Source organism: Erpetoichthys calabaricus, chromosome 14 (genome assembly GCF_900747795.2).
Source record: "Erpetoichthys calabaricus chromosome 14, fErpCal1.3, whole genome shotgun sequence".
In the NCBI taxonomy this organism is placed as follows: Eukaryota; Metazoa; Chordata; class Cladistia; order Polypteriformes; family Polypteridae; genus Erpetoichthys; species Erpetoichthys calabaricus.
This window is the reverse complement of record NC_041407.2, coordinates 60,011,723-60,038,353: the sequence shown is the minus strand read 5'-3', so window position 1 is coordinate 60,038,353 and position 26,631 is coordinate 60,011,723. Positions and strand designations below refer to the sequence as shown.

The window sequence follows — 26,631 nt, the reverse complement described above, 5'->3', positions numbered from 1 at the left end:
ATCATGGTTGTTTTCTGTTTTGTACCTGATGTTAATGTGCTCTGGCCACCTGGAACTAGGAATTAGGTTAAGTGGTTAGGAATATATTACCTTAAATTACAGTGGACGTCTAGATTGATAGTATTATTATGGGTTTATTCTGCTTATGGGGAGTAGCTATGAAAGTGTACCATCGCTCTCAACACTCACCTCTTGTTATAGCTGGTTTCACAACAAATGTAATGATTTCATAATTTCAATTTGTATGGTAAAACAGAGAAATTGATATTTCCACTACTGCATTTTCAGATTCAAAATACATTTTGAAGATATTTAAAAAATCAAATAGCATTTACTTCTATTTGTTTTAGGTATGAGTTAACCGAATCTATAAATCTTGCAATAAATAATCTGGTGTTTCAAACATCATACTAAACACTACACAACAAAAAATCAATATAACTGGAATAAATTCAACAATTCATCCTTCTTTCTAATGTTTGGGACATCTAATTTTACAACAGAAACTCTGCAAAAGCAGGATCAGACCTTGGCTCATTGGAGCACACTCAGACTATCTGGGCAACTGTTCCTCAACATCTGTTTAATAATCTGCAGACAACACCAGAGGAGAATTGGGACTTCTCCGTGTCAGTGGTATTTATAAGGGGAAAAAAAAAACAGCAAGCAGACTGGAAAGCCAGCAAAGGTGATTGAAAGAAGAGGAAGAAAAAAAGAAACAATAGCAGAAAGAAATGGGTCTTAAAAATTCACTAAAGGTCATCATTTGCATAAGCTAGTTGAATTGATCTGTGATTGGCCAACTCTTGCAGTGATTTACCTATCTAACTACCTTTTCTTTGGTTAATGGAGAATGTGGACATCTTTATTTCAAACTACTCCTGGAAGCTCTGCAATACCAGGATCAGGCCTGTGCTCAGTGGGACAAATCCCACATATCAGGACCACTTTTCGCAAACATCTCTTCAACAGTCCACAGACAATCTCAGACAAGGAAATCTATCACATATCAAACTGACAAGAATAAGTCCATACACAAAACTGCAACCTAGTAAACACCAAGATGCAAGGTTGAGTAGATGTGACCGGACTACGGGTGGGAAACTCGTAGAATGCCGCTTCTCGAATGGGACTTCTGCAGGTCGGTGGCACATAGGGGAAAACAAACAGCAAGCAGACTGGCAAGCCAAGAAAGGTGAAAAAAATGAAAAATCAGCAGGAAGAAATGGGTCTAAAAATTCACTAAAGGCAACCCCTCATTTGCATAAACTAATCAAAGTGATCTGTTATTGGTTGACTACTTTTTAAAGTTATTTGATTGGTCAGCAGTGGGAGTCATCTAAAGTGATCTGTAACTGCCCAGCACTGGCATTGATTTCCCTGTCTGACTACCTCGCTAGCTACCTTTCCCATACATAATGGAGAGCGAGGACATCTTTATTTAGAACCACTCCCAGATCAGGCCTTGGCCCAGTGGCGTGAACCCCATATAGCAGGACCAGCATTCCCAAACATCTGCTTAATATTCAGCAGACAACCTCAGGCAAGGAAGTCCATAATATATCAAACTGACAGGAAAAAGACTGCATATAAAATCGAAACCCGGTACACACCAAGAGGCAATGTTGGTTAGATGAAGTTGGACTGCGGGGGCGTAACTCCTATGAAATTGTTTCTTGTGAATGGGACTTCTGCAGGTCGGGGACAATTATAGGGAAAAAAAAACAGCAAGCCGACCACAAAGCCAATGTATATACTATATATAAAGTTATACTCAGGGGTGCTGTGTCTCCAAGTTACTTTGTTACCATCACTGTAAAGCCATGGTAATATTTAAAACAACAAGATTATTATTTTTTATTTGTAAGCAGAACAACTTCTGGATATCTTTTGAATGAGACTCGCAAGGTTTTAATGCAAATCCATCTGAGGTACTGTTATTTTTTCACTATATTTTGATTGTTTAGAATGCTCTTAAAGCTTAGTGGTACAGTCATGTTGTTGTGTCAATTGTTTGATTTTATTTTGCCATTTCTATCTGTTCTATTATACTTTGGTTGGAAGGTGGTTATTATTGTTGTTGTTTTTTGAAAATTAAACACTGCAAACACAAGCTTCAAGCAAAAAATATATATATGTTGATAATGTCATTAGTCCAAATAGCATGAATTATTCCTATACAAAGTGAAAAAGGCTCCTCAAATACCTTTTAGTGATAATGGAAAACTTCCATTGTGTTTGATGAATTATCAAATGGTTCATTTAAATAATAACATTATGTTCCTCTTCTAAATCTTTCAATACCAATGACCCATTAGAACATTAGAACAATTTTGAAAAGAGCAGGCCATTCAGCCTAACAAAGCTCCCAATTCAATTTACCTATTTTTCCAAAATAACATCATGTTGAGTTTTAACTCTCCACCATTCTACATTGTAATTTATTTCATGTGTCTACAATTATCTTTATGAAGAAAAACTTTGTAACATTTGTGTGAAGTATATACTGAAGCTTTCATCTGTGTCCCTGTACTCTTGTTGAAAGTAACAACTGTAATCCACTGCACTTAGTTCCTCTCATAATTTTATTATTTCCAATCATGTCTTCTTTACTCCCTTTTACTTAACTGAAAAGGTTCAACTCTTTCAATCTACCTCATAGTCCTGACTCAGCCTAGTTGCTCTTCTCTGGGCTTTCCCTATATTTAATATATATACTGTATATTGTGACAGACGGCCAGTAGCCTTGCTCGGTAGGAACGGGGGAGAGGACATATCAACAACAATACCTCCCCCTGGACACTAGAGGGCAGCCTCCCTGGGTTGCATTGGGGCCACAGGCTTGGAGCTTGGAAGCTCAGCCCTATTGGTGCCTGTGGCTTTGACAGTCCCGGAGCCATGGACTGCAGCACTTCCACCACACCCGGAAGTGCTACCGGAAGAGGATCCGGGAACATGTGCAGTACCTCCAGGGACCCTTACAGCACTTCTGCCACACTCAGGAGTGCTGCTGGAAGAAGATCAGAGTGCATCTGGAGCACTTCCTGGTGCACTATAAAAGAGGCCGCCTCATTCCATTCGGAGTCGGGAGGTGGAGGACAGAGTTTATGTGGAGGAGTATAGGCGGTAAAGAAAAGAGAGAAAAAAGAAAGAAAGAAAAAGAAAGAAACTGAGCTTATTGTTGGTGATTTGTGCACTGTGTGCTGAAAAGAAGAAAATAAAAGGGTATATTTTGCACTTGTGTCTCTGTGCCCGTGTGTGTCTGGGACTGATTTTTCCACAATATTTTTTTCTAATGTGGAGACCAAAACTACAGAAATAACTCATACTTCTTTCTGATAAGATGTACTTTCAAGTTGCAAGTTTCAACCTCCCTCCTCCTTTTTGTTTGAAAATCTATCATTTCTACTTCCTACATGTAATATCTTAGATTTATTTACATTAAGTTACATCAGCCACAAATCTGCCAATGCCTCTATTCTGTCCCTTTGGATTGATTCTACTATTCTGCTTTTCCCCATAGTTTAGTAACATATACAGATGTAACCAGAACATTTTTTATATTCTTATCCAGATTATTTACTGTAAATATATTAAAAAGACAAAAGGACACATAATGGCAAAGTAAAGAGAAGTTTTCAGATATGTTTGCAAATTTATGAAAATTCAAAAACTGAAATCTCTCATTCATAGAAGTATTCAGAACCTTTAATAATCAAAATTGTGGTCAGGTTCATCCTGTTTGCTTTAAGTATGAGATGTATCTAAAACTTGATTGGAGTCCTCCTGTGGCAAGTTGAATTGATTGGACATCATTTAGAAAGCACACACCTATTATGAAAGAACACACAAAACAAAGTGAAAGGTTTGGGGATCCACCCTGAATACTTAAAAAAAAAGTTTTGGTAAGTACGTAGCTCAAAACAGAACTGAAGAAAAAATGAAAGATAGCTGCCGTATACAGCTGGTAAACATGAAGTGACGTAATGGGATGGTGGAATTCTGGGACCTGGAAATTACATCAGGTGGAGGTGGGATCTTGAGGACCAGGTCCCTCATGTACGCCCGTTTCCACGCTCACATCGTGATGTATAAAAACTAAACTGTGGTGTAAAGCCATGCACATTTTCATGCCAGCTCGATCCCTGGCATACGCAAGTTCTCCGCTCGGTTTTGCAAACTGCCAGCACCCAGCGTCAAAACAGTGCTACTGTTCCTGTGTGGTTTCCCTTTCTTTTTTAGATTCACATCCCTGAAGCGGCTTTATCAAATGCACTGAAATTAACCGCATATTGTTTATTAGTTTAAGGCATCTGATTGTAATTAACCTGTAACAATATAATGGTTCACGGAATGGCCAAATTAACCTGTATAATTATATAATAATTATATAATTGTATAATTATAGTATACCAAATACTATAGCTGCTTTAGCATTGTCACTGTCAGTGCACCACTCAGAGTATTTAACCCACTGAATCTGAGTGTGGAATCACAGCTGTACAGCGGTTGATCGGATTATTGGTATATAGCATCTAGCACACACTGTCTCAGCCATGTGCACAGTCATTTTAAACCTCTCCCATACAGTACAGCAAATGCTTCAGAGCCTTTCCTTTAGGGACCTCACGCTTCAGAAACAGTTTCATCCCAAGAGGTCTCAATTAGTCCATCAAGTGTTCCTGGTAGAACAGTTTGTACTTACAAGTACAATCACCTAACTGTAAACTTGTGATACAGCTACAATATTGCACAACCTGAGCCACTTTATAAAATGCGTATTTACATATGATGTTGACTGGCTTCTAAGTCAATTTAGATTTTGAAGCACTATGTTCTTGGGCCTCTTGAATCATTTTTAAGATGAAATGCAGTAAATAATGTTTATTACATTATACAGATAACTTTTAAACTTCATTAAAATAATGTATATTTTAATAATTAAACATGTGAGGACACGGTGGACAGCGGTAGCGACAAGCTGGTGCCCCGTTCAGGGATTCTTCCTGCCTTGCTTTGTATGCTTCCTGGGACTGGTGCAGCCCTGGATGGATAGATGGATTGAGTAATTAAACATGTACTACAAAGATATTTCGATATTCCTTAAAAGTTTTGAAGAATCAGTGCTCTAAGCTTACAGATGGCTTTGCATCTATTACAGAGCTGATCGTGTGGCGATTGGTTACTTGGAAAAAGAAAAGGAAGGACAGGAGTTGGGGGTTAGTATGTTTGAGAGAGACAGTACTGCCGCAATAAATTATTTCATCGAAGGTTGCGTGTGGTTCAGTAAGCATCTTGCAGGAGGCAGGAACAACCTCTGGACGGGGCGCCAGCTTGCCACTATCACTGCACCACCATGTCTCCTGTGACGGATGGCTGGGGTCCATGCCTGGCCAAGAGGCACCTTCACCACATCTGCCACGTGGACAAGAATGGGAAGCCCAGTATCTCCCCCTAGACGCTAGATAGCAGCCTCCCTGGGTTGCAGCGGTGCCTCTGACTCCCCCACGGCTTCATGGGGGTTGGAGTTCTGTGCAGCTCTGTGGGGTTCCGCAGGTGCTGCCAGGGGGTGCTGCAGCAGGAGCTGCTGGACCCTTTTGGGCACTGGTTTCGCCTTACCTGGAAGTGCAGCCATATGTCGTCAATCAAGCACCAGGAGCACTTCCGGGTACTCAATAAAAAGGAGCCAGCGACCACCACTCAACAGCCAAAGTCGGGTGGAGGAGGACAAGGTTGCTTGGGAGGAGTGTTGGTGCCAAGGAGAAGAAAGTGCTTTTGCTTTACTGGTGTGCTTAGTGCTTGGGACTGTGTTGTGCCAGTGGGGTTCACGGGAAGACGTGCCCCAAAGGTGAAGAAAATAAAAGTCTTTGTATTTTATACGTGCCTCCCGTGTCCAATCTGTGTTTTTGTCAGGCGCTATATTTCGTCTTGTTATACTCCATGTTTAATGAATGCTTTAATTCCTATCATTATGAAAATGATATAAAGTATTCATCTTAATATTTAAATTGTTCGGAGCTGTAATATCATGAATGTAATATATTCTGTGTCCTGTCGGTGGAAGAGAAAACTTGTTTAAGAAACACGTAGTGATTCACACACATAGACTACATAGAAGAACATATACAATACGAAGCATTTAATGTTCTACTTTAGTTACGATGGGATTTGAGAAACTAGTAAATTAAACGATTTTAAGATGAAGTTTATGACGTTCTACTTTAATGACAAAATAGACTACGTGACTAAAGTGGACATTTTGAGATTAAAGTTGACATTTGGACATTTCTTTCAACTGAGTCCCTAGTTTGTTTTTCTTTTCTCTGTACCCTAATATGCTTCCATATGACACTCAGAAAGTGTGCTATGACTCGCTTTTTCATGGCGACTTTAATATCTGACCACTTCTTTTTTATTTCGGGCACTTTGCGACTTTCTGATCTTGAACCTTTGAGTTTCTCTGCCACTCTGTCACTCGATCAACTTCCTTTTGTTGTTTATATTACTGCTTAAACCAACAAATAGTAAGTTTTTCCTTGCATCTACTTGGTATTCGCTGAAATTCTTCTTTTTCCCCATGCTTTTGCCATTGTATTTTCACAGAACGCAAAACATAAGCGGCTATTTATATTGATTTGCATATTCAAAGAGGTGTAATTTTGGAAGGAGTCTGGGAGACCGGGATTTATGTAGCAGAAGAACATGGAAGTTGGCGTATGCACAGATTTATGCATCTGGATTTTTTTGTGCATATGCACATTTCCGCTTTTGTCTGTACGCTATGTTTTAGTGTGAATTCTACACACGGCGTTATGCATGAGGCCCCAGAAGAGGAAGTGATTTTGGTTGACTTCTGAGAACCAGAAGTGGCTTTAAGGCAAGGTCTGCAGGCAAAGAGGAGAAAGAGTTAGTCAGCAGTGCTAACCCCTGGTCTGGTGAGAACATACAGGTATTTGAGGCCATAAGCTGTCTCCCAAGTGCATGTGTGTGACACTAAGTGTATGAGGTCCCTCAATAAAAGCTACATGTCAGGACAAAAAACAAACCAAGAAGTCCAAGTAACTCCCTGCAGGAGAAATCAGGGCAAAAAGATAAAACCATTTCTAAAGCTTTGAGTATTACCAGGAGCACAGTGGCCTCAATAATTGAGAAATTGAAGAAGTTTGGGACCACCAGGACTGTCCAGCCAAAACTGAGTAAGGGCCTTGGTCAGGTAGGTGACCAAGAATCCAACAGTCACTCTAGCAGAGCTACAGAAGTCGTCTCCTGAGATGGATGAACCTGTCAGATGGATGACCAGCGTTACATCAGTCAGGCATTTATGGTAGATTGGCAAAGTCCTGCTTGATATTTTCCAAACAGCAGTGAAAGCAGAGGTTCTGAAACTGTGGATGGGTTGTCAGCTCTTCAAAAAAAAAGCCTATTCAGCGGCCCAGCACGTGTAGTGAATGTGGGTCGCAGGCTGGCCCCCCATGCTCTTCCTGCATTGTAGAAACTGCAAAGGAGCCCGCTTTTAAATAGTTTTTAACGCATTTATCATCATGGCCCAAACACCATAGGGAATCCTCCCTTCCCGCATTTTGATGTAATCAGAGTATAACAAAACACCCTCCACTAAACAGTGTGAAAAAGATTAAGAAACACTGACAAGGATTTTGAGTGCATTAAGATGAGATACACATCTGATAAGGCAACAACTGAAATCTTTGGCAGACCTCCTGGCACTATGTCTATTGAAGACAAGGCTCTTCTCATTACCTGGCTAATACAGTCCCTATTCTGGTGATGCATAGTGGTGGTGGGATCATGCTATGGAGATACTTCTTTGTGAAAGGGACAAGGAGACTGGTCAGAACTGAGGTTAGGATGAATTCAGTCAAATAAAAAGAGGTCCTTTATCAAAACCTGGACTGGACTGGAGCGGTTGTTCACCTTTCAGCATGACAATAACCTGAACCATACAGCAAAGACAATGCTGTGGTGGCTTTGGGACAAGTGTCTGAGTGTTTCTGAGTGGCTTAAACCCCATAGAACATCTATGGAGAGACCTAAAGATGACAGTTTACAGACCCTTCCCATCTCAGGATCTGCCAGGAAGAATTGGATAAATTGCCCAAATCAACGTGTACAAAGCTTACAGACACTGATCCATCCATCCATCCATTACTCAACCCGCTACCTCATAACTACAGGTCACGGGGGTCTACTGGAGCCAATCCCAGCCAACACAGGGTACCAGCCCAGTGCAGGGTGTGCAAACACACACACACACACACACACCAAGCACACACTAGGGACAATTTAGAATCCCCAATGCACCTAACCTGCATGTCTTTGGACTGTGAGAGGAAACTGGAGTACACGGAGGAAACCCATGCAGACACGGGGAGAACATGCAAACTCCATGCCAAAAAGGCATTTACAAAGTACTGAATCAAGGGTCTGAATTCTACTATAAATGAGGGATTTAACTTTGAAATTTAATGAATTTTCAAACCTTTCTGAAAATGTATTTTCATTTTGGCATTATGGGTTATTCAGTGTACAGTATATTAATGAAATAAAAAATGGCATATTTATTCATTTAAAATGAAATCTACAACAAATGAAAGTGTGTAGAAAGTGAAGGTTCTGAATACTTTCTGAATCTACCGTACATGGTGAGTTTTTCCTTACATCCATGGACAAATTTTCAGAACCAACATAATCCAATTTTTGGGTCGTAGGACGCTGAAGCCTGTACTTACAGTATGAACTTCAAGGCAAAAACCGACCCTGCAGAAGGCACCTGTCATGACTGGGTTTTATGCTATTAGTTAGTTAGTATACCTTTATTGTGGTCAAGGAATCTGTTCTTTTTATTATTTTCTTGAATTCTGTAGCCATTCAGATGTCATCCTGCATGCCAGTGTAGTTTCTCAAATCACCACCATTTTGTGATCCTGTTGTTAGGTCCACTTCATTATGTTTCTAGAGGTTCGACCTTTGTGATCTTTACTTATGCTTAATTGATGCAACAGGATGAAAAGACAACTAGGAAGCCATTTCCTTATCCAATCTGTGATACCAAAACTCTCAAACAATCCTAGTGCAAATCTTCTGAGTTTTGACCTCCTGCTTGTTCTCTCGACCACATATCTTGTCTCTTGTTTTGGCTTTGGTTACCTTTCACTGTCGTGCCCATTTTGTTTTCCTGCACACATCTTCTGATCACCAGCCTACTGTAGGGCCCACTCCTACATCCACACTCACTCATCTATGGCTAGAAAAGCAAAAACCTTCATACACATGGAAATAACGTGCAAATTGCACACTATCAGTGATAGAGTCAAAGTATGAAGCAGAGCTGAAAAGCACAAGCACATAAAGTTATAAACTGGTCATCCTGGTGAGGATTAAAAGTGAGTAATATTTAAGGTAGAATAACCAAAATATATTTTCAAGATATACATGCACTAGTTGTTCAGCAAAACCTCTTATGAATATATTCACATGCGGGTTATCCTGAATCCAATTCTATACAAAACTTTTTTGAGGCATCCTTAATCCAATGAAGGGTTCTAGGGTGATGGCCTATCATGGCAGAATTAGGCACAAAACAAATAATAACCCCGGATGGGGTGCCATCTGAGAGCCCACTGAACCTCAAAGCCAAATTAATGCTGGTTTTTGGGAATATGAGGGAAAAACAGGAGTAGCTTTTGGACATTCCATAAATACACTGTTAAAGTAACACTCACACAACCAGGACTCAAGCCCATGTGGTGCTAACCATCATGGCAACCAAATGCATTACCTTTCCATTAATATTTAGTCTGGAAATCCTCAGTTCCAAGGGCTTGTATGTGAGATCTTTATTGGCCAAACTGCTTATTTCTTTTGAATGGAGCAGGTGAGTAATGATGATCTGTTGATTTGTCACATGTAAAAAGCCAACTTGTTTTGAGAGGTTACCTTCATATGATATTTTAATAACGCCTATGAAAGTCATACTCAAGAATAAAGGCAAAATAGCCGACTCAAAGTAAATACAGTAAACAGCAGTATACAGTAATGTTGACATGTTGAAAGTGATATTAGCAATAACCCATCTCAATACTGAAAACCAAAGTTTTGGAAGATAATAGTCATTAAAGAATTGGGTGCATACTAAAAATAATTCAAAATATACAGTGGAATCATTTATTTGCTGTGTCCACAGAAAGCTAGCACTGACACCCAGTGTGTCTTGCAGAATGTCTGACACTCAGACGGGCTGTTGCTGATATTGGGCTTCAGTAGCAGTAAAAAAGTCCTCAAGAACGCTTTTCAGGTATTCAAAAGTAGGCCTCTCCTCTGGCAGCTCTTTCCAGCAGCGCTGCATGATGTCATAAAGCTCTTCTGGACAGTTTTCAGGGATGGGCATCCGATACCCACGCTCCAGATTCTGGATCACCTCTGGATTGGTCATCCCTTAGAAAAGCAGTGATAAAGCAAAAGTGAGAAACGTGCAAACATTTGAAACAAATAAAAATGCAAATATTAGCAAATGCCTGTAGAATCCTGAATTATGACAACTTCCTGAATTGACTGTTAGTTTTTTTTCCAAAAATATGTTTTATATTACTATTGTTATTAAATAGTGTTTCTTGTTTTCAAAAGATATTTGTTTTCATTTTGGTTTATCATACCATTCTCTGTAAACTTTAGATCTATCTATCTATCTATCTATCTATCTATCTATCTATCTACTGTATAATAATAATAATTAATAATTCTTTACATTTATACAGCACTTTTCTCACTATTCACAGCACTCTCCTGTACATAAATACATGTAGTAAAATGTAATGTGGTTGTTGTCATGAGGAATTTCATTACGGAATTAATGTTAATGTTGTCCTCTGTATCTTTGACTTTGGTTGAAGGTTGACACAGTCAATTATCCCATAGAAGCAGAGATGGCTGCCACCTTGTGTCTCACTTCATCACCATTACTTGTTTGCACTTGGTTTCGTGTTCTGCTTCTTCAACTACTTGACTAATGTCTATGCAGGCTCTGCTGTGCTAGCCAATTAGCCTTTGATTTTTATTTTTTTTCTTGTGAAGAAAGTAGGATCATCTTTTCCCATGGCAGGGCCTCAGCCCACATGAAGAACCTGTTGGTGGAGATCGGACTTTACTACTGGTTACCACTGCCAAGAATTTAGCGCTAGAGTGTGAGATTATTAAAAATGGGGTGGTCTAACACTTGTTGTTCTAGCATATCGCCCACCTCTAGGTCTCAAAAGCTGCATTTACAGCCATGTGAAAAGTAAGTACAGTACACCCCATGAAATGTTTTTTTTTTCAGCTATGTCGCTTCTGTCTATGGAGGAAGAAATCACACCCTTGCCTCTAATAGCTTGTATTTTCCCCTTAGGCAGAAAAAACCTCAAGTAGGTATTTCTTATAACTGTGTACCAGTCCCTGATATCAACTGGAAGAAAGTTTGGAAGAAAGTTCCCACTCTCCTGGGAAGCAAACCTACAATCTCCTTACTGCAAAGCAGCAGTACTACCACTGCACCCCCTGCTATCTATCTATCTATCTATCTATCTATCTATCTATCTATCTATCTATCTATCTATCTATCTATCTATCTATCTATCTATCTATCTATCTATCTATCTATCTATCTGACTGTTAAACACATCCAATAATAACATTTTAATGAGGAAATTGCTTTTGGCTGCTCTGGGTCATGGATTAAGGTACCTGGGTATGGTATTCTGCCATAGGTAACGATTTCAGTCAGCAGTATTCCAAATGACCAGACATCTGACTTGATGGAGAAGGTGCCAAAATTGATTGCCTCTGGTGCCGTCCATTTGATCGGAAACTTAGCCCCTGAAAGAAAAGCATCGCAAGGTTATTGTTCATAGACAAGACTCATGTGAACAGACTTTAATGTACACAAAACCAATGCAGTGGGAGCACAGTTCAGCTCTGGCAAGCATATTTTTGATGGAGACCAGGATAGAACATTCATTGGTGCTTCCTCCAGTGCTGCTGGGATTGACTGTGAATGTGCACAGTATTTAAAGACCTCATTATGAAACAGATACAGAAGATGGATATTTTTTGCTGCAGATGACTGACACCCAGTTCAGATTTGGTTCTTGCTTTGCACCTGATTCCTATGGGATGAGCTCTCACTCCTCAAGCCCTATCAATGAATAAATCAGGTTACAAATGAATAGAAGTATTTCATTTTACCAGTGATGACAATGTTTTAAAGAGCATGGGAGGTACATTAGAAAATCAAATATGTTGGGTTATGACTCATTTTTAAAGGTTAAAGCTCTGCGACCTCACGGGTTAGTAGTCTGTCTGTAACTCTCAGCATGAAGTTTGTACTTTCTCTCCATGTCTATTTTTTTTTCCTTTAGGTTATCTGCTTTTCCAACTGCATTTCAAAGATGTGCAGGCTGGGTTAGCGAACCTCCCCAAACTGACCCTATGAATAAATGCATGAGTGCACTCCATGATGAATTGGTTCCTGCTAGGATTAGTTTCAGCTCTCTGTGACCCTGTATGGAACTAAAAATGTGTTAATATAATGCAGCCTTAAGCCATTAAGCCATGTGATTTTTACTTGCAAGACAGACATGTTAAGAGCAACAAAAAAAAACCCCACAGATTTTGTCTTTTCTTAGCCTATTCTTTTTTTTTCATGAAAAGTAACAAAAACATACAACAATCCCATTGTCTTTTTCATAAAGATGTAAAAATTCTGAAGACTAACTTTTTAGACATTGGCCCAGCAGCATTTTTCCTTAGAAATACTTTTTACACAAGGGGGCGCTGTATGGCAAGCATGAAACACATAATCAACCTGCACAGCTTTATGAATTGCTTTCAATGGCCAAATGACGACAGCCATCATCATCATCATAATGAAACACTGCTTTAGGATATTTCATTCACTCAGATAGACCATATATTTTGCTTTTTGGTTTGACTTAAACAAGAAGCCCAGAAAAGAAAGCACAAGCTCAGCAAAATGAACAAAGGATGACAGTTCTTATTTTAATTAGAAGTCACTGCCTCCTTGAGACCCTCCAAGATCTGATCCTGGCACAGACCGAACACACAGACACTGGCCTAGGCTGACATATTTCACATAACAACCCCTTAAGTCATCCATTGTCCTTATCAAGAGTGTATTTGCAGGCTGTGCTCGCAGGTGCATCACTCATATGCAGAAGCAGAAGTCCCCCAGAGCAGCTACAGCATGAAAAAGCGTCAGTTGGCTGGAAAGTGTGCAGCCACCGGCGTGTGCAGACAATGCGGTAGGCTGTGGTTTGTCACAGGATTGCAAACGCTTTCCCAGCTCTGCTTCAGGCTTCCGGCTCCTTTTAACCACCTGCATCTTTCAGCTGAGGGCAAATCTCTTAGCCTTCAGTGACTAAAACTAAGGCTCACCGCATGAACACGCAAACATACACACACTCTTACACACACACACACACTGAAGCATTTTTGCTTCAGGAACCTTCCCCAACTTTCATAAGTTTCAAATCACCCTCCATAATAATAATTTTATGTTTGTGCTCTTCATGCCTCTCTTGCTTAGATACTTGTGAAATTTGCACATTTACTGCAAATGTTCATTACAGGGGGGCTGCAGTTGGTCTTCATAGATTTGTACCATTTTAGTATGCAGAACCAAAGAGGAAATGAATTCTGAACAATGGATTAAAACCTTAAGAAATGCATCCCTTGACTGACTTCTAAGTCTTTCTTAATTGATTTGACCTGAAAGGAGCTTCACACCAGAAGCCAGGTTTCATTTACCATTTAATTTGAAACATACATACTCAAACTTTAAAACAGAGGTTTTCAAAGTATGGTGGTCTGTAGACGTGAGCCAGGTTGTCCAGAAGATGACAGTTATGGTGTCCAAGCAAAGAGGCACTGAAATCACTTGTACAGTATATGGCTGTTTGTTATGTACAATCTGTAAAAGTATTTAACTATAATAATCAGATTATTGCTCATCTTCTGTGCTTTTAAATGAACTTCCCTCTGTTAGGTCCTTGAGAAGGTCTAAAACTACCGACATGGAGAAACTATTTCAGACTTTCTTGAAGGCAATATCAAAGTTCACTTAAATTCCACTGCTTTGTTCTCCATTGCTGTTTTCTTTTATCAATTGTGTCCTCTCTCTCTCAGCTCTTCTTCAAACTGAGTCTCTCCATATTTCATTCAATCTCCATCACTGTGCAGGTGTCTCTTTTCAGTTCATCTTGATGTCAGCCTGGACAACCCAGTTCTGCCAAAGTCAATCCCTGGTGACACAAATCTCTGTATTTTTGACTTTGGCAGAAGGTTCCACAGCCTGAAACAGTTAATTATCCCATAGAAGCAGTAATGGCTGCCACCTTGTGTCTCACTTCATCACTATTACTTGTTTGCACTTGATTTCGTGTTGTGCTTCTTCAACTACTTGATTAATGTCTATGCAGCCTCTGCTGTGATAGCCAATTAGCCTTAGATTTTAATTTTTTTTCTTGTAAAGAAAGTAGAATCATCTTTTCCCATTGCACGGCCTCAGCCCACATGAAGAACCTGTTGGTGGAGATCGGACTTTACTACTGGTTACCACTGCCAAGTGTTTGGTGCTAGAGTGTGATGTTATTTTAAATGGGGTGGTTTACCACTTGGTGTTCTGGCATATAGCCCGCCTCTAGTCCTCAAAAGCTGCATTTACAGCCAAGTAAAAAAGTAAGTACACCCCATGAAATGTTTTTTTTTTTAACTTTTTGTGGACATTTCAATAGCTAGTATTGTCCCCTTTGGCAGAAATAACCTCAAGTATGTATTTCTTATAACCGTCTACCAACCCCTGATATCGACTGGAAGAAAGTTTTCCCATTTCTCTTTGCAGAGTGCTTTCAATTGTGAGATGTTCAAGGGGTGTCGTGTGTGCACAGCCCATTTCAAATCCAACCCCTGCATCTCAATGTGATTCAGAACCAGGCTTTAAATTGGTCATTCCTGAACCCTCCATTTCTTTCTTTTCAACCATTCATTTTTGGGGATGTTTAGTGTCATTGGTATGTAATGAGGTCTACTTTCATTGTGCTTTGGTCTTCTGACAGATGGTCTCACACTATGCTCAGGCACCCCCTGGTACAATGAAGATGTCATAGCAGATTCTATGATCATGAGTTGCCCAGTGCCAAATGCAGCAAAACAGCCTAAAACTAAAACATTTCCAGCCCCATGCTTTACAGTTGGTATCTGGGTGTTCTGGTCAAATGCTGTTGTTGTGGCTAAGTAACTTTACCTTTGCCTCCTCTGTGCAGAATTCCCAGTCTTTGCCTAGGTGTTCATGGGCAAACTTTAGTCTTGCCCTGATGTTCTTTATGGACAGGAAAGGTTTCCTCCTGGAACATCCTCCCATGTAGAGTTAAATTGTGCATCCTCTTTCTAAGGGTAGACTCACGCACTTTGACATCAACAGTGGTAACATCTACCTGTTGGTCCCAAGGTAAAATTCTGAAGTTCAGAGAGATTTCTTTCAGCATCTTGTGTTCTGCTCTTGGGGTGAACTTACTGGGGTGGCCCAACCTGAATAAGCTGGCACTTGTGCTGTAATATCTGAATTAGATTTATGTACTCAATGACACTCCATATAACCCACCAAAAAGAAAGCAAGCATACCAACCTATAACGTGTACAACCACATTTTAGCCAGCAATAAAACCATTAGGCACACATTTAATTTGTCCAGAGAGTGAACTAGATCTACTTCAAAGATTTAATATAGATGTCTTCAAAGAGGCCAAATTCTGAAAACTGGATCAACATATACAGGAAATGTGGGTCTCAGTCTTAAACCATGTGTTATTCACACAAAAGGAAAGTGGTAAGCTCAGTTGGAGCCATTTATAGACACCAGGGGCCTCATGTATAAACAGTGTGTACACACAAAAATGTTGTGTACTCCCATTTCCACGCTCAAATTGCAATGTATAAAACCTAAACTTGGCGTAAAGCCACGCACATTTTCACGCTAGCTTAAAACCCTGGCATACGCAAGTTCTCCACTTGGTTTTGCAAACTGGCGGCACCCAGCATCAAAGCAGTGCTACTGTCCCAGTCTGGTTTCCCTTTCTTTTTTAGATCCACATCCCTGACGTGGCTTTATAAATACACTGAAATTAACCGCATATTGTTTATTAGTTTAATGCATCTGATTGTAATTAACCTGAAACAATATAATGGTCCACAGAATGGTCAAACTATTCTAAATACCATAGCTGCTTTAACATTGTTACTCTCACTGCACCTTCTTCTTCTTCTTTCAGCTGCTGCCACAGCAGATCATCTTTTTCTATATTACTCTCACTGCACCACTCGGAGTATTTATATCACTGTATCTGAGTGTGGAATCACAGCTCTACAGCAGCTGATTGGAAAGAGAATTATCAGTATACAGCATCAAGCACACGCTGCCTCAGCCATGCTGTCTATTGAAGTGCTCTCATACGGCATACGCTTCAGAGCATTTCCTCGCGGTTCAGAAACAGTTTCATCCCAAGAACTATAAACGCACTCAATCAGTCCATCAATTGCTCCCGGTAGAACTGTTTGTACTTATAAGTACAATTACCTCACTGTAAACTTGCGATACAGTTATAATACTGCACAACCTGAGCAACTTTATAAAGCGCATATTTACATATGATGACGATATCATTTTTAAGATGAAATGCAGCAAAATATATTTATTATATTACACAGATAAAACTTAAACTTCATTTAAATAATCTATATTGTTAATAATTAAACATATAAGGACACGGTGCCGCAGCGCTAGCAAGCAGCTGGCGTTCTGTTCACGGATTGCTCCTACCTCGTACTGTACTCTTGCTGGTGCTGGCGTGACACTAGAAGGATAGATGGATAGAAAAATTAAACATGTACTATGAAGATATTTCAATGTTCCTTAAAAGTTTTGAAGAATCGGTGTTCTAAGCTTACAGATGGCTTGCCGTCTATTACAGAGCTGATTGTGTGGCAATTGGGTATTTGGAGAAAGACAAGTAAGGACAGGAACTGGGGGTTAGTACATTTGAAAGAGACAGTACTGCTGCAATAATTTTTTTTTTTAATTTCATTGATTTTATTGTAATCATTCCATACAAATAGATCAATTTTTACAAAAAAATAAGATTAAAAACAAATCAACCTCCACCCCTGAGAAAGACGGACCAAAACTTAAAAATAGCAAAAATAAATAAATGGAAGAGTTTAATAGGCGGATACAGATACATGGAGAAGAAAAAGAAATGGGGAGAGAATCTACTTCCTCATTGCTTTAAGAGCTTATTCTAAAATATTATTGATTAGATCCTGCCAGGTTTTGAAAAAGTTTTGCACAGATCCTCTAAGTGAGAATTTGATTTTTTCTAGTACTTCCAATTTCAAAAATTTAAAACATCAGCTACCCACTGACTTAAAAGAATAGAGTTAGGATTCTTCCAATAAATAATTTTATTGAAGGTCGCGCACGATGCAGCAAGCATCTTGTGGGAGGAACGAACAATCACTGCACCACTGTGTTCCCATGTTTAATAACATGCTTTAACTCCTATCATCATGAAAATGATATCAAGTGTATATCTCAGTATTTTAATTATTCAGAGAGCTGTAATATCACAAATGTAATGGATTCTGTGTCCTGTCGGAGGAAAAGAAGCCTGTTTAAGAAGCACGTAGTGATTCACATACATAGAGCACATAGAAGAACACATACAAAACAAAGCATTTAATGTGCTACTTTAGTTACGATGGTATTTGAGAAACTAGTAAATGAAACTATTTTAAGATGAAATTTACGATGTTCTACTTTAATGACAAAATAAACTATGTGATTAAAGTGGAAATTTCAAGATTAAAGTTGACATTTCATGTTTTTTCCCACTGTGTGTCTATTTTATTTTCTTTCATATGATAATAAGCTTTCATATGACACTCAAGACGGTGGGCAACGACTCGCCTTTTCACGGTGACTTTAATATCTGACAACTTCTTTTTTATTTCGGGCACAATGTGACTTTGTGAACTTGAGCTTTCAAGTTTCTCTGACACTCTATGTCACTCGATCAACTTCCTTTTGTTGTTTATACCACTGTTTAAACCAACAAATAGTACGTTTTTCCTTGCCTCCACTTGGTATTTGCTGAAATTCTTCTATTTTACCCCGTGCTTTTGCCATTGCCTTTTCAGAGAACACTGAGCTTAAGGGCCATTTATTTTGATTTGCATATTCAAAGAGGCGTAATTCTAGGAGGAGTTTGGGGAGTGGCAGCAGGCGCGTGCACGTGCGTTACTTTTTACGCTGACCGGGATTTATGCAGTGGAAGAACATGGAAGTTGGCGAACGTACAGATTTATGCATCTGGATTTTTTTGTGCATACAAACATTTCTGCTTTTGTCCTTACGCCATGTTTTAATGTGAATTCTATGCACAGCATTATGCATGAGGCCCCAGAAGTTTTAACATTCATTGAACTCAGATCTTGGAGTTATGAAATCAACAGCTTCCTGTGCCACAGGCAGTGGTGAGAAGTACAGCAATTGTTTTGTCAGGTTGGCAATGTCGTGAATTCCTGGCTTTGGATCTTTGCTTTGTTTTGCTGTACATACTGTAGCAAGGCTTACTTTCTATCATGTAACAATTTATATTTTTTTGTTGTTTGTAATGCTCTCTCATTGTTATTCTTGTTCACTTTGATCAGAATTAATTACATCTCCAACTTTCTTCTTCAGATGACCATTACAGTGGAAGAAATAAGCCTTAAGTGTTTGGTTATTAAACAGAATACCCACGACCCTTGATGACTTTAGTTGGACATTTTAGAAGTTTGTTTTTTTGGGATAAAAAGGACATGATTTACCATATAATATCTATAGCTTGATACAGAAGTATGACACTTGTTATCCTGTATGTCTGTGCAGTTTGCAAGTGTTAAAGGTGGTCAAAAATGAACAAAAGTCACGGGGTAACGATAAAGCTTTAAGTGTTGCTTGAGTCTCCCTAACACAAACTAAGAAGATAGAATTGACAGACTAAAACAAATCAGGATTAGGAGATGAAACACAGGGACAAAATCTTAGTTTTTAAACAATCCAAAGTCAAAATTGTAAAAACAAAATGCATGAAAATGACAAAGCTTAAGGTGAAAGAAGAAGCAGAAATTGCTGATGACTAGAGATTTCTGTACTAACTACCAAGAGCTTTTCTGATTCAGGAATTACCCATGAACTTGGAATGACTGCTGCAGTGCATCACCATATTTTATTCTAGCAGAATGATGAGGTCAGCATTTCTGGAGGTCAAGTGTCAGCAGCTAGGAGCGTCGTTAGTAACAGTAGGCTTCACAGAGACCCAAAATGTCGGATGACATGAGAAACAAAATTATGACAACCATACAAAAATAAAACCAAAAACAGAAATGAATTTGGTATGTTTCTAAACCTTAGGATATCAAGAAAAAATAAAAATAATTGAAAAACCAAACATAAAAAATAACAGTAAATCAGAAAAAAGGGTACTGGAGTCATGTTTTGTAATATTTTTGTGACCTTTAAAAATAAAATGATTATTTCTTACATAGCTTCTTCCTTTTGGACACTTGCTTATCTAGATCTGCCTCCTAACTTAGAAACTTGTCTAAGTCCCAAGACTTGAGATTTTCTCAATAGCTCAACCTCAACGGGCCACTGCAAGTGTGTGCCTGCCACTATCAGATGCATTTTGGTCCATCATGCCAACAGGTTGTGGTGCAGACCCCCATAATCATTAACCAATAGGAAAGTCAAGTACATATATGTTATAAAAATGAAAAAAAATATTTATTGAAGTCCAGTAAACTTAAAATAACAGAGCCAACAATGAAATCAATATTCAAGAGCTTGAATAAAATAAAAAGGTACCTGCAAAGGCATCCAAAAGCAAGTACAAGATAATTAATAAAAGAAGCAGAGGGCAAGCAGGAATGAGAAAAGGAAAGGCCAAAACCCAGTTTTGACATGTGCTCTTAAACTTTAGCTCACCTGAAAATTCAAAATTTGCTTTTTGGGTGTAAAATCTTTGCCACTTTTTAACTCCATATTTTTTAACTTGTATGGCTGAATGTTGTCTAAGTTAAAATATCCTGTGCTTTTATTTCAAGTGTAAGTAAGATAATACACACTGAACATGTTTGCGTGTTTAAATGCAAATATACATTTAGGAAATATCCATTTAAAGAAATTATCCTTCATATCAAATGTTGAATATTTATAATTGCTTATTCTTCACCTTTGGCTACACCTCAGTTGAGGAACAATCCAAATAAACAGCCTAAAGAGTTAAATAAATCTGGGCCCGACATCTACCAGGATTACAAATGAAAATTCAAAATGTTCAGCTGAGCCGATTCTGTTTTATAAGTGCAGCTTTTTTTTTTTTTTAAGTGTAGTTAATATTTCTTATAACTTTTATTAGAAAAGATTGCATTGAAAAGGTTCCAAAGCATGCCTCCAAATGTCTAGATACAGGCCATGTCACATAAGATGACTTTTCCAGCAGTTTTCAGCCATTATCTTCACTTACATAATCTTAGTGAGACAGTGGCAGCCAGCAGCGTGCTGCAGTACAATGCATATAAAGTGGAGATGAGAAATAAAGAAAGCAAATGTTTTGGACCACAAAAACAGAAGGGAAGCTTGTGTGTCTGATGTCTCATATTTTACATACCACAAAGGAACAGAAAAATGTCAAAAAGATGGAATACCTGTTAACTCTTCGCACAGCACCATCTCCATCAGGCAGCACACAATGTGACATCAGCTTAATTATGAGCGACACAGTTAGGTCAGTAAGTATTTTGGTCAGTAATACAATTTTCATAATTTTGGCTCTATGCGCCACCACAATTGATTTGAAATGAATGATGTGATTGAAGTGTAGACTTGCAGTTTTAATTTAGGTCATTTAACAAAAATAGTGCATGAGCCATTTAGAAAAAACAGCCATTTTTATTACTGTTCCCGTACCCCCAACCCCTTTTTCAAGAACTCAAAAGTATCTGGGCAAACTAACATAATCATAAATATACTAATCATTTTTGATACTTGGTTGAAAAACCTTTACAGTCAGTAACTGCCTTAAGTCCGGAACCCATGGCCATCTTCAAGTGCTGGGCATCCATCCTAGTGATGCTTTGCCAGGCCTTTACTGCAGTTGTCTTAATGTGCTGCTTATTTGTTGGACTTTCTGCCTTCAGTTTTGTCTTCAGCAAGTGAAGTGGATGTCCAATTGGGTTGAGGTTAATTGACTTGGATATTGAAGAATATTCCACTACATTGCCTTGAAAAGCACTTGGTTTACTGTCACAGTATGTTTTGGCTCATTGTCCATCTGTACTGTGAAACGTCGTCTTATAAGTTTTGCAACATTTGTCTGGATCTTAGCAGATAGTATAGCCCTTTATACTTCATCCTGCTACTTCTGCCAGCAGTCATATCATCAATAAACATCAATGACCCACTTCCAGTGGCAGACATGCATTCCCATGCCATTACACTGCCTCCACCATGTTTCATGATGATGTGATATTTAATAGATCATGAGCCATTCTTTAAATTCTCTATACTTTTCTCTATCCATCATTATGGTACACATTCTTCTTAATTTCATTTGTTCAAAGAAAACTGTTCTAAAACTGAACTCTTTTAAAAAATATTTTCAGGAAAAATCTAATTTGTCCTTTCTATGCTTTAGGATTACCAGTGGTTTGCACCTTGTGGTAAACCCTCTGTCTTTACTTTCATGAAGTCATCTCTTGATGGTAGACTTTAGCAATGATAGGTCAACCTCCTGGAGAGTGTTCTTGGTTTTGCTAAATGTCATGAATTGGTTTTTCTTCATCAAGGAAAGAATTCTGTGGTTATCCTGCACAGTTGTCTTCCATGGTTGTCCAGACCTTCTGGTGTTGTTGAGCTAACCAGTGCGTTTCTTCTCTTTCAGAATGTACCAAATAGTTGATCTGATCACTTCTGGTGTTTCTGCTAGCTCTCTAAAGGGATTGTTTTATTTAATTTGACTAATGATGTCCTATTTTTACTTGCATGGTCAGCTCTTTGGACCTCAGAGTTCACAGTAACAGCTTCCAAATACAAATTCCACAATTGGAATCAATTCCAGACCCTCTACCTTCTTAATAGTTAATGAAATAATGAGGGACCTGCTCACACATGGCTATGGAACAGCTTGTCAGACAAATGTCTAAATACTTTTGAGCCCCTGAAAATGCATAAAAGTGAGTGTCATGCCTAAATGGCCCATACAATATTTATATTAAACTCTTTGAATTAATGCTGAAAACCTACACTTCAATCATGTAATTATTACTTTATTTCAAATCCATTGTGGTGGCCAAAGGTGGGTAGAGTAGCCAAAAATTGTACTCAAGTAAGAGTAGCGTTACTTCAATATAATATTACTCAAATAGAAGTAAAAAGTAGTCATCCAAAAAATTAGTCAAGTAAGAGTAAAAAAGTATTTGGTGAAAAGACTACTCAAGTACTGAGTAACTGTTTGATCATAATAAATGATTTATTTTTTAGAAATGTTGCAATAAGATATAAAATAAGATATAAAATAATGTGCAAATTCTGCTATTTCCAAATAATAAAATTAAAAATGAGTAAAAATAAATAACATCTTTACAAAGTAAAGATGCACAAATAACACAAAGTTCCAAATCTCAGTTTTTCACAACAAAGCTTTTGAAGCCAATACCTATAGTAGGTAACATGTATGCTTGAACAGTGCAAACTACTTACAGTGACAAGATATACTGTACACTGACAGTGTAATACTGTATATTCACTTTGTGGTGTAGCGGGTCCGCAGCTCCATAAAGCTGTGTCACTCTCCGTAGGGGAGTTAATGAGGTACTTGGAGCGAGTCACGCCTGCAGGTGCGGGTGCGATCATTCTCAATTGCTTCATTGGCTTTCTACGGTGTGTGATTAAGGCCCACAGAGAAGGGAGTGTATATATACAGGTCGGCACAAAAAAAGAAGGTGGAATCAAAGAAAATGAGAAAAAAAAAGAATCTGTAGGGGACCAGCATTGTCACACACTTGCCCTCCAAATAGCACAGCTGAGATAAAATAACATTAGAACAAGGCAGCTTGTGCACGTACAAGAAGTCTCACTTTACCATGACTGTCTGTGTCTGTGCATGTTTGGTTAAAACGTGCTTGTTCTTCACTCAGTGAAGTGATGGTTAAGCTTCAGCAGGAGTTGGCTCTCAAGGTTCTTGCAGTGAAGCTGTGACCATTTAGCAGTGAACAGGAGCCCCGCATGACTAAAAGTCTCTCACAGGCTGCAGACGCAGGAAGTTTGTGTGTGGTCATGTGACTGCATGGCTACGTCTGATTGGTGAAACGTAGTCATGTGATTATTGTTGCGACGTCTGATTGGTGAAACAGTCATGCAGTAGATCCACTGGCGACTTCTCTTGGGCAAAAATATAGAGTATCAAATGTATAAATGGAAAACAGTAATGAGTCGAGTGTTGCCCAATGTAGCGGAGTGAGAGTAGCGTTTCTTCTTCACAAATGTACTCAAGTAAAAGTAAAAAGTATGGTGCAGTAAAACTACTCTTAGAAGTACAATTTTTTTAAAACGTTACTCAAGTACATATAACAGAGTAAATGTAACTCGTTACTATCCACCTCTGGTGGTGGCGTATAGTGCCAAAATGATGAAAATCGTGTCACTGCCCAAATACTTACTTACAGACATAGGGATAATATTCAGACTTCATAAGGACAATATCTGTATGCAGGATTCATTAAGTGAGGCATAAATGCTGTCCAGTGCACTACTGTGCCACCCGTGAATGTGTTATATAAAAAGAAATTACCCAGACATCATCATTATATGCTTCACTGTGCATAAGCACATAGCAAAAATGGAGTTTATTTTGAATTCAAATTTAACCTAAATTGCATATCTTTGGGAAAGAAAACCTGCACAGACACAGTAATAACACGTTTAACATACCTTCTCTCGCTGTGTATTCATTGTCCTCAATAAGTCGGGCCAGCCCAAAATCAGCTATTTTGCAGATTAAGTCTTCAGAGACTAGAATGTTGGCAGCCCTCAAGTCTCTATGAATGTAGTTTTTTGCCTCGATAAATGCCATTCCTTCTGCAATCTGGAAAGACAAGAAGGACATCGGATTCAGTGACTTCCTCCAGAATGCTACTTGCTTAGACACAAGAAGAGTATATCTTGGAAACTCTTCGTACTCTGGTTTATTAACAATACATGACTGAAGTTAGTAAAAGTGTTATTTAACACTCAGTGCTAATGTCCTTGCTAAGTAAGTGTAATGGCTAATGCCCTGACGTTTAAACCATGAATTTGATTTCTACTTCCTCCTCAATATGTGACTCTGAGCAAGTCACTTTCACCAGCTTGTATTCTAACTATAAAATAATACTTGAAACCCTTTTTGGAATACAGTAATCCCTCACCTATCGCGGGGGTTACGTTCCAGAGCCCCCCGCGATAGGTGAAAATCCGCGAAGTAGCAACCTATATTTATTTTATTATGTATACATATTTTAAGGCTTTATAAACCCTTCCCACACTCTTATAAACCTTTCTCACTCTCTTGTTAACCTTTCCCACTCTTATAAACACTTCCTATGCTCTTAAACACTTTCTACATTCTTAAACACCGCAGACCAACACTGCACACTGCACGCAGCGATCAGACGTCAATGTGTCTGCACTCGCTTTGTGAAGGGGGGCAGCTGAACTCACGCTGAGCAGAAATGGACTTTGTGCTGCTTCTGCCAAAATGCCTGCTTGTCGCTCTGCGCGTTCGGAAGGAGGAGGAGTGTGTGTGTGTGTGTGAGGGCTGAACGCACGTTCGCTCAAACCCCCCTCCCCGGAGGCGCAGTTCGCATTGTCAAGGGGGTGGGGAGCTGAATGAACGCTAAGGAGAAGTGGACTTTGTACTGACTTTGTGCTGCTTGTCGCTCTGCCTGTCAATAATTTAAAAGCTTGTACATCACCAATTTTCCTGTCTCACTGTCTTGTCTTGCGTGAAGTTAAAATGTTTTATAATAGTGAGATGTTACTCATATCCTTAGCCCGACATCCACATATCATATGTGTTAACAAAGTGTGTTTTATAAGTTTACATGTGTTTAAAGCATGTGGGATGGGTATTTTAAGGCTTAAACTATAAAAATGTTTATTTATATGGTCTTTCTATATCGCGGATTTTCTCCTGTTGCTGATGGGTCTGGAACATAACTTCCGCAATTCACTTGTATTTAAAAACCCGCGAAGTCATGAATCCGCAAAAAGTGAACCGCAAAGTAGCGAGGGATTACTGTATTGTGATTCATAAGTGATCATGGATATTTGCATCAGCCAAACATACAATAATAGTTTAAACTAGTAAAAAAAATTTAAAAAACAGAAGAAGTGAAATGTACAGTAAAGTAAAAGTAGAAAAATAAATATTTGGACTTTGCATTTTGAACCTACAGTCACCACCCAAATCCTACATTTTTTACTGCAGGTACAAAAAGAGATTACACAAAGATGACAAATCACAGCACCAATAGCACTGTCTCAGCTTTAGGTGTTCTAGACAGTCTGGCTCTCTTGTGACCTCTTACTCTGCTCTAATAGCCACTTTCCCACATACTTCAAGTTCAAATACCTTAGCAGGAAGCAGCCATTTACACACCTTTCTTTGGTTACCTGCAAGGAGAGTCTAAGATTACTGGTAATTCCATTTCCCTGTAGTCTCTGGATATTTGAAACATTTAATTCCCTAAATAATCTTAAATGGCCACTGGCACCAGAGCACATTCCAATCTAACTAAACAAATCTTACTAGGAAAACATCTACCAGAGGCTCTATACTGAGGCAAGTTGCCATAGCCAATCATTTCCAGGCCTGGAAGATTCAGCTTTATGGTGCCAGTTACTGAGAAACTACAACTCTTCTTTGCCTAACTCCTCACCCTGCAGCTCTCTTCTGAACTAAAACCAAAGACATGCAAGTCCATAACAACAGGTATTTTCATGTCACTTTATGGGAAAGCTTATCCTAATGAAGAACACAATGACAACATGCCAAGATGGACATACCACCCTGTCTTCAACAATGTTTTCTGAATAGTACAGTGGATTTGCAGAAGCTCCAGCATGAGTCTAGATATCGTTCCCCAAATGGCCTGTGTTTGTTTCTGGTGTTCTGCCAGCTTGTATTAAGTTTGCAAGGCACATGTTGGTAGGACTGTCAAAATCTAATGACTAGTGATAAGCAAAATGTTTTGCATGACCTTGAATTCCCAGAAAAACTCAGTGTTTTGTTTCCCATAAAAACTGGCAAAAAATGGTATTTCACTTTTGGCCAAATCTGTTCCTGTCTGTAGGTGTTCAAATGCATTAATGGCATTTGTGTTTGCCTGTCATTTAGCAATTAATTAAAGATCAATAGTAGGAAAAAAATCACTCATTTGCTGTCATGTGTAGAAATTTTGCTGAGTCGTTGCCCATGTAGCTGG

The 26,631-nt window shown here is 38.8% G+C and overlaps 2 protein-coding genes across 2 annotated transcripts in view; both read right to left on the bottom strand.

Annotated features, from left to right (window-relative positions):
• The window catches only part of eif3i (eukaryotic translation initiation factor 3, subunit I), a 342,432-nt gene that overhangs the window by 67,927 nt on the left and 247,874 nt on the right, over nucleotides 1-26,631 (bottom strand). The gene's annotated exons all lie outside the window — the stretch shown is intronic.
• The window catches only part of lck (LCK proto-oncogene, Src family tyrosine kinase), a 104,859-nt gene continuing 88,178 nt past the window's right edge, over nucleotides 9,951-26,631 (bottom strand). Inside the window, exons 11-13 of the mRNA XM_051918745.1 lie at nucleotides 24,098-24,251; nucleotides 11,737-11,868; nucleotides 9,951-10,452 (exon numbers count right to left, since the gene is read on the bottom strand). Of these exons, the coding sequence (XP_051774705.1) occupies nucleotides 10,247-10,452; nucleotides 11,737-11,868; nucleotides 24,098-24,251 (492 nt within the window). The 3' untranslated portion in view covers nucleotides 9,951-10,246. The remainder of the gene's footprint in view (nucleotides 10,453-11,736; nucleotides 11,869-24,097; nucleotides 24,252-26,631) is intronic.